The sequence below is a fragment of the Populus euphratica genome, unplaced genomic scaffold (genome assembly GCF_000495115.2).
Source record: "Populus euphratica unplaced genomic scaffold, PopEup_1.0 scaffold46.1, whole genome shotgun sequence".
Taxonomy (NCBI): domain Eukaryota; kingdom Viridiplantae; phylum Streptophyta; class Magnoliopsida; order Malpighiales; family Salicaceae; genus Populus; species Populus euphratica.
Genome location: NW_011499852.1, coordinates 2469226 through 2482584, shown reverse-complemented (window position 1 = coordinate 2482584; position 13359 = coordinate 2469226). Strand labels below are relative to the sequence as shown.

At 32.0% G+C, this 13359-nt stretch overlaps 1 protein-coding gene across 1 annotated transcript; it reads right to left on the bottom strand.

Moving 5' to 3' along the window:
* Positions 1-440: 440 nt before the first annotated feature.
* On the bottom strand, positions 441-3682 carry LOC105121916 (ammonium transporter 2-like). Its single transcript, XM_011020777.1, has 4 exons — positions 2854-3682; positions 2471-2756; positions 2287-2390; positions 441-1037 (listed from the first exon to the last, which is right to left on the bottom strand). The coding sequence occupies exons 1-4, from the start codon at positions 3487-3489 to the stop codon at positions 603-605; spliced, it is 1461 nt and encodes a 486-aa protein (XP_011019079.1). The 5' UTR covers positions 3490-3682; the 3' UTR covers positions 441-602.
* Positions 3683-13359: the final 9677 nt, after the last annotated feature.

The following is a 13359-nucleotide window of genomic DNA, read 5'->3' as shown; positions in this document are numbered from 1 at the left end:
AGAAAACACTTTCCTGAAAATCAAGCGAAATTTTTCTTTGACTGGAAAGTGTTTTCCGTTTACTAACTTTCCTAACAGCAAATAAACACAAGAAAGTTTGGAAAGTGATTTATTAAAAATCACTTTCTGAAAAACAGAAACTTGTTATTTTATTGTATTTAAAAAAATTAAAAAGATATAAATACTGTTGTGTGCTATTTTTAAAAAGAAAAACACTTTCCTGAAAACCAAGCCAATTTTTTTTACTGAAAAATATTTTTCGTTGACTAAAAAATATTTTTCGTTAACCAAAAAGTGTTTTTCGTTGACTGAAAAGTGTTTTCCATTTACCAACTTTCCTAATAACAAACAAATACAAGAAAATTTAAAATATAGTTTCCTAAAAACTATTTTTTGAAAAATAAAAATCACCTTAGTTATTTTGTTATTCTCTTCTCAAATTAGGCAGAACAATTTATAATTCAATATTACATGCGTCAAGATTCTACTCACAAATCGAACTATGTGCTAATCAATATATATCAAGAAATCAAAAACTGCAATAATAATGTGCGTGTGCAGTCATCTAGCTTACAAAATGATGGTTTTTATTTCTGCATTGCTTACAAATTGATGGTGACACCTCTTGCACCATTAACATACGGAGACTGTGCTGTTTCCTCTCCATACAATGAGGTGTTCCGACCGTGCTTAGTCGGGTCGTATTTTTCTCCATCACCCCATAAAGCATAAGCTTCCTCTCCATGAACTGCATCATCTCCAATAGCAAGTTGCTCTTCAGGCATTCTCAATGGTATAAACAGCCTTATAAACAGAAGGATTATGGTTGTGGACACCACGTTCCAACCTATAACAAAAAGGGCTGCCACCAATTGCTTCAGGAATTGCACCCCACCACTTCCACCATAAAACGCACCCCTTGTATTCACCGGCAGTATAAGGTCACACAGTTCCGGCTCTGCTAGAAGTCCAGTCAGAAGTCCACCCAAGAGCCCAGCCACTGCATGTGTGTGAAAGACACCCAGTGTATCATCCACCTGTTATTACCACACAAAAGGAAAACACACACCTGGTATTTAGTCTACTAATATTATCCTTGCTACCTCAACAATCAAAGATTAAAAAAACAGACATGAATTACTTAATTTTTCTTCTTATTTATAGCTAAAGAGTGTTCAATGTCATGCTCTCATCTTTGACTGTAATTAATTTTAATGGAGACTAGGGGAGTTTTAATGGTGGGACTTGCTTGCCCGATCATAAGGGTAGATTGTTCAGGATGAATAATAAAGTCCAAAACAAGGGGGATGTGAAGTTAATCAAGTGACTTGTTGAAGTTTGGTAGTGGCCGTCATTCATGACTTGATGGAAAGGTTTAGAGACATGATTTGATACGTTTTAGTGGCTAAGCACCCCGTTTCGATGGTGAAAACACAGGCATGATAAAGTGAAATATACTCGACAAATAAGATAAGGATAGAAAAATAGTATTAGATGAAGACTGCTAAATTCCTTGTCTCAAAAAAGCTCCATGTTTTAAGACAATGTTTAGGCCTGGGATGAGGACATGGTCATGGAGTAGCCATCATCCTTGAAAAAACCTATGGAGAAAACAAAAGTAGTTTCCTGAAAGAAAAAAAAATATTAAATTTATTGGTCCAATTACTATGAGCAAGATGGATAAAACCAAAATTCAATTTATCTCGTATTTCTATAATTTCTTATGCACAGATCTTCCACTGATCTTTCAGGAAGTTCTCACTGGTTTTGTTATTGGCCTCGTTCTTTCTTGAAATGGGCAGCTAGCCCCTTATTCAGTCATTTTCTTTTCTAGCTTTACATTATGCCTGTTTAAGAACGCGGTTCGTTTCATTAAAATTTATTTATTTTTAGATTTTTTTAATATATTAATATAAAAATGATTTTTAAAAAATAAATAAAAAATATTATTTTAATATATTTCTTAATAAAAAAATATTTTAAATCACAAACATGAACAAATTCTAGTTTTCATCTATGTCCCATAAATCCGAACAACTTGATATTATATATAACGCAAAACTTGATAGTCAACTCTTGCGTGCTACTGGAGAAATACCTAACATCTCTTTTGAGTCTTCCTTTTTTTTTTTCTTTATCTGTCCTTAAGTCTCGTCTTAGATAGGCTAAAACCACAAAGCTTTCTGTAGATTGGAGGTGGGTGAAGTTGTAAAGATGGATTGGCAATTTGTCAAGACTTCAAATTTTTAAGGACTCGTGGATATCCAGGAGAAGCAAAAGAAATACCTTTTGAAGCAGGGCAGATTTCTTATGCAGTATCATCATAGACACCCATGGAATGCTGCCGGAAAGTATTCCCATCACTATAGGCGCCCAAGATTGAACCAGTCCTGCAAGCATTAAGACCATCCATAGTTTTAACAACTAAAATAATGCTAATATCATAACACAGACCCAGAAACACACTAACCTGCTCCTGGAGTGATGCAAACTAGTCCGGTCATCATGCCCTGAACAGCTCCTATCACTGATGGTTTACCGAAGTATACAACATCCAGAGATGTCCATACAAGCAGACTTGTTGCTGCGCATACATTAGTGTTCAGCACCGCAATCGAAGCGTCGATATTTGCTGCGTAGGGTGCTCCTCCATTGAATCCTGACCAGCCCATCCACAACAGACCAGCACCCGCAAGCATTAGCAACACGTTGTTAGGGGGAAATCTCTCCCTGTCACTTTTTAGCCTTGGTCCAACCTGCGTCACTTTTGACAACTTAGCATCAAGGCAGCAAGAGTGAAACGCAGAACGTAATAAAAACCAGAATTTGGTTAAAAGGACTTGATTTACGCACCCAATAAGCTGCTGTCAACCCAGCAATTCCTGAGGAGAGGTGAATGACATAGCCACCAGAGTAATCAATGACACCCCAATGATAAAGAAATCCGCCTCCCCATAGGCTAAAAGCACCAACAGTGTAGGAGAATATGAGCCATAGAGGCACAAAAGCCATCCAAGCTTTAATATTCATCCGGCCAAGAACAGAACCAGCAAGCAAAATAAGGGTAATAGCAGCAAAAGTAAATTGAAAGTACACAAGTGAGGCCATTGGATACCAAGGCTCAACAGTTTCCCTTGTGCCATCTTCGAGTGTATGCGTACTTTCAGGGACCCTCGCTCTGGTTAAGAGGTACTTTTGGCCTAAAGCCGGTGCACCCTTTCCCCAAAAGGGAAGGAGTTCATCGCCAAAGGCCATGCGGTAGCCTAATAGCACCCAGCAAATGAGGACAGCAGCAAAGGCATAGAGGGCCATGAAGGCAGAGTTTACAGCCCATTTCTTCTTGACTATGCTGGCATAGAGTATGACAAGCCCGGGCATGCTCTGGAGGGCAACCAGAGTTGATGCTGTCATTTGCCATGCATTGTCTCCTTTGTTTAGCCAAGAAGGGACTGCTGGTGAAACCTGTCTATAAGCTGTTGAGGCATCCATTGCTGCAGCAAGCTCTTAATCCCCTATAGGAGATATTTAAATCTCTTGGCCTCTCTGTGTTTCTGTTAACACTTGTATATGGCTTGGTCAAGCAATGTGAAGAGAAGTCATGTTTTTCATTATTATAGAAGCAGCGCCTACTTTTGTAAAAATCGAATGGCATTTGGCTGAGTTTTCACTTGTTTAGGTCACGCATTCACATGTATAGTAATTTGAACTTGGTATATAAATTCAGATTCTTATTATATTGTGTAAAATTTAACATGTCTCTTTGTTAGACAATCATCCTCACGCTGAAGCTGCCATGAACTTGCCGTGCTTGGTCGGTCAAGATGCGGGCACTTGGTATAGTAGGTGAAAGATTGACTAATATACGGTTTCTTTTTCCCTAAAAAATTGAATTGTTTGTTGACCATTTCTGAATATAAATATTTTATTTAAAATGTATTAAAAAATAATATAAATTATACATACTTTAGTTTTTCAAATTGAAACCTATATGCTGACCATGGCTTCAAAATATATTAAAAAATAATATAAATTATACGTACTTTAGTTGTTCAAATTCAAGGTATTTATTTACAGGATAAAAGAAGGTGCTTAATTAAAATGAGACGAATTTTCTTCGAAATTAGCTGTGTAATATATCCGTACACGGTGGGTGGTGGGATTTGAATAAAGTCTTCTCTGGTTGCATTGCAAGTTAAGGAGAATTCCATTAAATTAGTCGCAAGGATACATTTTAATTGTCTAGATTGAACGACTGATCATAGATACCGGTCCAAGTCTTGTGTGTTTGCGCACAAACTTGGAAGAGCAATTATAAGCATTCAAGCTGGTCGGTTATAAGCATTCAAGTTGGTCGGTCTGTTTCTTGTGTCGGTTATAAGCATTCAAGTTGGTCGGTCAGTCATCTCGGTGATGAAGATGCTGAGAATGACTAGGAAGGAAGAATCATAGCAACCATCAAATTAAATTAAATTAAAAAAAATAATCTGGAACGTGTTAGGCACTTTGCAATATGGACCGGAAACAATGTTTTTATTATCTTGCCCTTCAAAGAAAAAAGAAAAACCCTCAAAGGTTACAACTTGAGAGTACAATTGTCTTTGCATTAGGACAACTTAGGCATTCTAAAATTGATCGATCATTCTATAGTTTTTATCCTCCCATGTTTTAAGAAAATATAATTTATATACTATAGTTTGTTGCCCGAGTGATAATTGACATCCTAAATCATTCTATAGTTTAATTTATTTTACACTTACTAACAATATAAATTATAATTTTTCAAAACATAGAGGTTAAGTGTAAAAACAACTAAACTATAAAGTAATTAGAATAATTTTATATTTTATATTTTTTTGACATAGTAAAACGATTTTAATGCATTTAAAAATAAAAAAAATTATAAGGTTGTCGTAGAAAGGTTTTTTTTTTCTTTTTCCCCTTCATATTTTCATTAAGAGTGCATAGTAAAATAATCTTTTTACTCTTAGAATAAAAAAAAGCCTTTAACTTGCAATTTTCAATTTTAAAATCACAATTAAAAAACGATTGCCCTTAAACTTTAGGTTTTGATACGTTGGGTCTGAGGGTATTTTTGTTATTTTCTTGTTATTATCAAGTTTAGTTAGGGGTAATTTACTAATTTGATAAATGAAAAATAATAAAAAATATAATAAACATGCATTGCATGCTATGCATGCGACTGATTATTGTTGACAAAAATGTGATTTCAGGGTGGTGTCCAATTCATCTTAATGACCCTCTATATTTAGCGCTGCATAAACCCAAAAAACCTTTGGTGTGGAGCCAATGATTATTTTTTTTCAATTATTTTTTTTCCTTCTTTATTTTTGCACCTAACCTACCAATGTTTTAGATCAGTGTTCAATTTTTCTTTTTAGCTTTAAAAAATTCATTTGAGTTTACTTAAGTTTTTTTAATTTTTTTAAGTTATATATATATATATATTTATTATTCAATATTTATTTAATTAAAAATTGAGCTCTGTTTTTTTTATATACTTTTTATATCCTTTATTTTTTTTAATTGAGTTATCCTGAGTTTTTTTATTTGTTATTTTTTTTAAATTTATTTGTTTTAAAATAAATTTTATTATATATAATTAATTGATTGAATATAGGAATGAGATACTCATTTTATGATATTTTGTTTGGTTTATTTTTTGGGTTGGTGCTTTAGCAGGCCATATAATTTCTTTTGATATTATTGTGCAACCTTTTGTATAATGGGGTTTGAACCATTTAAGCAAACTCTTTTATAATGGACGGTGTCAATATTGGAGTGATAATAAGTTTTAAACAAGTTTTTCTTTCATCGCCTTCTAGGTATAATGTTGATTATTTATTTTTTATTATTAATTTATGATTCATTTTCAGTCATTGTCTGTTTTTTAAATCTAATTATAAAATTACTTAATTTTATTGGATTCAATCAAGTTAATAACTTGAAAATAATATTTTTTTTACCTTTTAAAAATATTATCATTTCATCACTTTTTAATATTAAAAAAAATTTAGACTGGCCACGGCATGACATGGCCATGAACATGGTGAAGGTCTAAATCAAGAGGGAAAACATTACTGTTTGTACGTGGGAAATAAAAGCCTCTAAGATTGCAACAACTTGAAACAGGATAAGGATCCAAGCCTATCTCTTCCAAGACTTCTCTTAATGCAGTAGTAGAGTCATCTACAACTCCTTCCTTCCATCTTAATTTTCCACCTGGCAAAGCTGCATCTTCTGCTTCTTCCAAAGTAATAATAACTGAGGACTCCATTACTTTTTTTACCAAAAATAAAATCTAGAAAATGTTCTTGGAACTTCTGGCTATAATTTTAGAGCCTGTTTCAGAAACCCATTAAAAAAAGAGATCAAAGGAGGGTAAAGAGGCAATGCATTATGTCTAGACTCCCGATAATGAGACGGGGTGGGTTTGCAATGCATGGGGCATGAACCTATCAGGTTTATATGAACATTTCTTCATTTCTCTTTTGCTAAAATATGTTTTGTTGGGCTCGTATGTTTAATTAGGTCCATTAGCCATTTTCGAGTTTGCTATCTTGTAGCTTTTTTATCGTCCAGTTCTGTTCTACTAATTATTCATAGAAACAAAAATAAGGCAGAATTCATATATTCTGGAATCTTAATTTTTTTTATTCGATCTCAAATCGTCGTGTTGGAGCAAAGAAGTCACCTTATATATAATCTTGGTGTTCATTAACACTTCCCTGCCGGTCATGATACTTAATCACTAGCTAGCCATGCAAAATTATGTTAATTATATATGAAATACTCTCCCTCCTATAATCCCTTTTTCCCTAGCAATTGAATTGTTCTATTGTTTGAATCCTCTTGTGAAGGGACACACCCGATGTGATTAGAATCCCACCAATAATTAGACAGCCTAATTAAATTCTGTCAATGTCCAATCTTTATCTTTGAATACACCATGTCAATATAAACAAAACGTTTTTAAAATATTTGAAAAATGAAATTCAATCTCAATTAATGCTCAAAATAATTTGAAGATTTTCTTAGGGTGAAAAAAAAAAAAACTCTATTTGCCCCCAATCTATTACAGTTGAGAACATCGTTGTGAAAAAATAATTGCCAACAAAAGCTGCGGAGTGCTTTGCTGATATTTTACAGATGTCTTCAATTCGTTCCACGCATTTCATTACCTGGATGAGAAAGATTAATAGACCTCTTAGTAAAAACTACACCTTTGTGACGATGAAAACTTAGTTTGTGATAAAATAAGAGGGGAGGAGGTGTTGTTTTCTAAACAAAAAAAATAAAAAATGGGAGAGGAGGAAAGGGGGTATTGTCGTTTAGTAGGTTACATAAATATTACTGTAGAATTCCCTAATGAATATTAGTCATGATTATATTTTATTAGTAATTTAATTTGTAATACTAATGATATATTTACTACTATAATTTTCACAAGAAAGTTACAGTATCTTAACTTTTCTTCAATTTTCTCCCTTTAATTTTGTTGATTTTAATAATTCTAATTCATTTTTAATACCAACTTTATTATCACACAACATTTGTCTCGAAATTCATATCTTTTACAACGAGCATCTTGTTAGAGAGAAAAAAAACATTTAAAAAACTCAAGATTATGGAGAAAAATAAAAAAAATTATAATTATATCTATTATCATAATAATTTGTAGTTTTTTTATTCCATGATAAATGATATTTTTATACCAATTTTCATGTCAAACACAACTGTGTTTCGTTTCCTACAATAATTTAATACATTCAGAAAAATGTAATAAAATCTTCTCAATATTAACCCCCATATTTGAATTCAAAAGGTAAAAAAAAAAAAAAAAAACGCTAACCTTCCTTCTTGATCACTAAACTAACCACTAGAGGTCATGAGATAATGAAGCAAGCACAAAAATCACATACATGGGTTTTATAAGTAATGCAAGGGAAGATGAACGTAGAGGGAAGGGATTGGGACCTCTTTGGGGAGGTTGAGGGTAATATTGGTGCTATTAGGAAGAGAACAAACGAATCAAAACCGATGATATTTTTACCGATTAATTTTTTTTTTGTTGGTGAACATCGAGATAAACAATGATATTATTATCTATGGATAAATATTACTATAATTTTTTTAATTGATATTTCTTTTTGTATTTAGAAATTTTCTCGTATTGGATTTTTTCTGCTTGTTTTAAATACGTTACTAATAAAAAATATTTTGATAAAAATTCATATATTAAAAAATAATAATTTATATAATAAAAAATATTTTTAAATTTATATCATTTTTTTGGGTATAAATATCAATTTTAATTGTAAGAAAGTCTAGGTCACATTAATAAATTTTGAAAACCATCCTACGACATCGTGGGGTAAGTTCATAAAGGAATCTTACTTTATTGGTGGAAGCTGCTTACAATCATTAGACTTCACCTAATTATGTCGATCTAGCGGTACAGTAGATTTCCATAACATGCCAATACCTCTTCTGGTTAGAGAGAGAAAGGATATGCCATAGTAAGCAGGAGCAAAGCGACAAATTTTAGTTTCAAAGGGCAAAATTAGAAGAAACTTTCTAAAGGAGGTCTAAATTTAAGATTTTTTCTTTTTAAAACTAAAATCTTAATTTATTAAAGGACGGGGATGAAAACAAAATTTCCTTGCAGGGTCTGCCAGCCCTCCTAATTCCACCTCTGATACACAGGTATTGAAAAAAAAGAGAGTGCTTGTAGATTAATTTAGGAAGAACATGGATTTCTGATCTAAACCAAGAAGGCAGGTGTACAGCAGAAGATGCTTTCATCTGTTGAAACTCGAAGTTGACATCGATTTGATGAAAAATATCATTATATAAACTTGGTTCATGCGTATCAATCAAATTACAGGAATCCATCGCAACCAAATCAAGAACTACTCATAAAATATACTAGAGAGCTGGAAATTGTAACGAGAAGATACGTACATTCATACATATGGATTGTATTGCAGCAGTTTGAAAGTTATTCTGAACATTAATATAGAATCAAGCTGATAGCTCCATGATCTCCTTGGCAGTCATCAGGGAAAAAACATTATAGGCTCCGTGCTAGCCGTCTCCCTATTTGCCTCTCATAATTTGAAACGAGACCAGGCATATTTTATGCACGATGCAGATGCAGTGTCCCTATGTATTTCTATGCTGGTTGCTGGGTTGTCTTGGACTCCATAGATTGATGCATCAAATGCCCTTCTGATCTAATCTGACCCTTGAATTTGGAAAATGTAAAATTCCTTGGCGAAATAAGCTCCGATTGGGTGACTTTTGAGGCAACCTTTATCCGCTTTGCACACACAAGGTAGAGAATAAACAGAAAAAATAAAGTGAAAAGCAAGAGTAGAACTAGCATCATAATCTCACCGTGGACAGCAAAGTTACGGTCACCGGATACAAGAAGCTCATCGTCGTGAATATGATCATCAGGGGCCAATGTAACTGATGGTAAATCACTAACATTAGCCATAGAAATGACTGGTGAGTTGTTTCTTGATAGCTAGCTAAAAGTTGCGAAGGTCGGCTAGAGAAAGGTTCAAGCGTTTCAATGTACTTGGATGGTGCCAAGAAAACGAGGACTTACTTGTTATGCGTTCGATGGTGACAGCTGGATTGAGCAGCCAGTAATTTTTTTTATATATAAATATTTTGCTCCTTCAGAAATATTTTTTAAAAATTAAAAAAATTAAATTTTTTTTTATTACAATACCATTTTAATACTAAAAATTAAAAAAAATAATTTTTTTTATTACAATAACGTTTTAATACATTATCAAAAATAAATTTTAAAAAATAAAAAATATTTTTTAGATATTTTTAAAATAAAAAACACTCTAAAAATAACAACTATCATATCATAATATCATGATATTGATTTTTTCTTCGACCGTAGATAAGCATCTTCTCTCGATCGCATAATTAATTGGTAATTATGGAAAGAAGACAATGAGCAGGTCTTTTTCATGTCTGGCAAAGCTTAATTATTTGTCATTTCAACAAGGGAATTACGCAAGATTTGGATGTCCTTTGTATTTTTCAATAAAATGCGAGTTGAAGAATGCCCCACTCCTTCGAAATTAAGCTTGCATTGTCGTTCTCGAGAATCGATACAAGAAATTGTCCATTCTGTGTTTTTCCAATCTCTGATTTCGCAAGATCCCTTGTTCTCCTTTCAAGTTGCTTATCCTTATCTAGTCAAATAGTAAGCCCAAGGCTTCATGTTCTATGAACCCAAACCATTTGATTGAATAAAATAGTGCATTAAGCTGTTCACAAGGGCCAGCTTCATCCTCTCTCGCAGGAGTCTCAGATATGGAAACCTCTTACAGAGCCGCCAGCTCCGGCTATTATCCATGTATGGAGAGCATTGGATTGAGGTGTCCCAGAAAGAATTACAAGAGATGCACCAAAAATAAACCTTCTCTTACAATAGAGTTTAAGCCACCATTAACACATGAAACATTCTAAGACTCTACACTTGGACTGCTTTTGCCATAGCTTGTAACTCACACATGTTTACAGAAGAGTTTAAGCCACCATTAATCAATGAAGGAATGGGCAACATTATTATACCTCATTGATTGAAAATTCGCATCTGTTAATAAAAGGGAGGAAACCCTCGATAAAAAGGAGGGATATCAGAAAAGAAAAATGATTAAAAATTAAGTTGTGCATTTTTTTTTACCTAGAAACTTAAGTTTTAACTTATTTTCACAAAAAAAAGAAAAAAAAGCACCGGAAAAAACTCTTATAATCTCAAGAAATTAATTCCCTAACTCAAAAGTCCCTCAAGTTTGTTAAAAAATACAAAATCAAATCATAAAAAAATCTCTCCAAACCCTTATTTATTTTTTCAAGTGATATGAAAGTCAAAGAATATTTTAACAACACTCATCTCGTAAAGAGTCTTTGACATTAAATATGATCATTTTTATCAATAAAATTAGAACAACCAATCTCTTCTTCTTTAATGTTTTCCAAGAACTTTTTTTCTCCTTTCTCACCCTTAAAAAGTAAAATACGACTAAAATAAAATAAAGTTTTAAATTAATTGGTGTAATTTTCAAACTAAAAGGATCAAAATAAAAATTGGACTAGATACTAAGGCTAATTTGTTTTAAGAAAATGATGTCAACACCAATTGTTCTCATAAAAAAGACAATTGCTATTTTACCAAACTTCTAATTTTGATCCATTTATTTTTAATTTTTTGTAAAAAATAAAATTATTTTTTTTTAAATCAAGAACTCATCTAATATGGAACATTTTTTGGAGACAATAATAACCTAAAAAACAATAAAAAATAAATTATCAAGTCAAATCATGAATAAATATAATATAAAAAGATAAAATTAAAAAAATTAGATGACCAGAGTGAAAAACAAAGTAAGGACCAAGAAAAAAATGTTTTTTTTAATAAAGGGCCATTTCACCTTACATTCAATTTCAATTCTTTTATTTTTATTTTTTTCAAATAATTAAACCAATTTGTTTTAGCAAAATCAAGAATCAACTTAATGCTCATAATTTTTTTGACACCTGAAAAGCCTAAAAAAAAGCTATAAGAAACAAATTATGAAATTTATTCATCAATCATGAAAATGTAAAAAAACATTTGAAAAAAAAATCAATAATTAGAGTAAAAACAAAATTTAAGGAAATAAAAATAAAAAAAATTATGCGAAATAATAATGTTTTCACTCCAAGCTATAGTAAAACATTAAGACATTTTAGTTTTTCTTTTAATTTATCAAAAAAACATATATATATATATATATATATCGATCATAGCCATAATATTATTATAAATTTCAGTTAGCTCTACCTCCACCTCAGTTTTTCTTTTAATTTATCAAAAAAACATTTGTCTTTATACTCCACCTTCTTCTTACACTCTTTTATCCTCTTCATATTTGTTTCATTCCGTTTCAATTTCTCTTTATACTCAATTGATGACAAGATTCTTTATAATGTCCTCCTCACAATCACATTCTTGTAGCCCACATAAAGTATGCTTCTCTCCTTCACTGTTAATTCAATTTCTTCTTTGTCTCCACCATTTTGAGTAGCGTTTAGCTTGCTCGATGAGCTTGGCAAAGTGGACGAATTTTTCAAGATCTTTTAATGAATCCATGGCTATTGTTGATCTCTCTCTAATTTTAGATATCAAAATCAATCACAAAATCAAATTCTGATGACTATTTCAAAAAGCTATGAATTTTTTAGATTTCTTTATCTTTTTCTCACAGAAAATCACACACAAACATAATATATTTCTCTCAAGATATCAAAGAGAGAATGATTTTTTATGTTTGTTTATTTTTTATTTTTCTTTACAGATGATACAAAAGACTTTAAAAAAACCTGACAGTAATAGAGGAAAATCAGGGGTATCAAGGATTTCAAAAACCTGACATTGATACCATGTTTTCAAAATAGAAAGAAAATACTCTCTTGATTTTCTTATTGAAAGATTGAGAAAGGTATAGTATACATACAATAGTAATTAGGCTTGCTTAAGAACTAATTATATAAAAAAATAGGAAAATAATCTCTAAATTTGGAAACCATACAACCTATAAAATCTCCAAGAAATCTCAATATTCAAGCAAGTCAAGATTCTCATATACCTTCAGTAGCTTTTGTTGAATCAAAGCACGCGGTTCATAACTGCTGCAATTATTTAATCGACTTGAAATGCAGTGTACAGAGAGCCTCATCACAGAGATGTCCTGTCCTTCGACTCTTGTCATTTTAGTCATAAAGTCTTGTGAGCCTCATCTGCTACAATTTGCAAGAAGTTACTGTGCCTGTACAATATTGTGTTGGGAAACAAAATTATGGAAAATAATGTGATCAATGAGTAATGTTTTGTTTGCTTTAGGTCATCTTGCTAATCCTTGAAACATTCTTTTTACGTAGCAGTGGACTACAAGTCCTTCCACTTCGGAGATTGATGAGAAAGAAAAGAAACCATAGCTTTAGATCAGAAAGTCGAAGGAAAATAAACCTGCAGAATTCATTAAATCATGAAGTCCGTTGGCTCCAGAAGCTCATTTTATACAAGCTAAAATGATTATATGCTAACAGCATTAATAGTATTCCTTGTCCGTGTCAAGTTCATTTGTAATTCGAAAAGGATAGGGAAAATACAAAAATCTTAAACATTAAAATTGATGGTCATTTGTCTTTTAGGAAAACATGGATATGAGTTTAATTAAGGGCATCGTTGTCTGTTTACCATCGTCAAAATTACTACCCTTTTATAAGTTGACACACTGTGGAAAAGCATCTATATATGTGCTATGC

Bases quoted from the DNA above. Each gene is read 5' to 3' on its own strand.
- LOC105121916 (XM_011020777.1), bottom strand. From the start codon at position 3,489: ATGGATGCCTCAACAGCTTATAGACAGGTTTCACCAGCAGTCCCTTCT. The intron at 2,757-2,853 runs GTGCGTAAATCA...AAAGTGACGCAG, and splicing joins GGTTGACAGCAGCTTATTGG to GTTGGACCAAGGCTAAAAAG. The intron at 2,391-2,470 runs GTTAGTGTGTTT...TAATGCTTGCAG, and splicing joins TTGCATCACTCCAGGAGCAG to GACTGGTTCAATCTTGGGCG.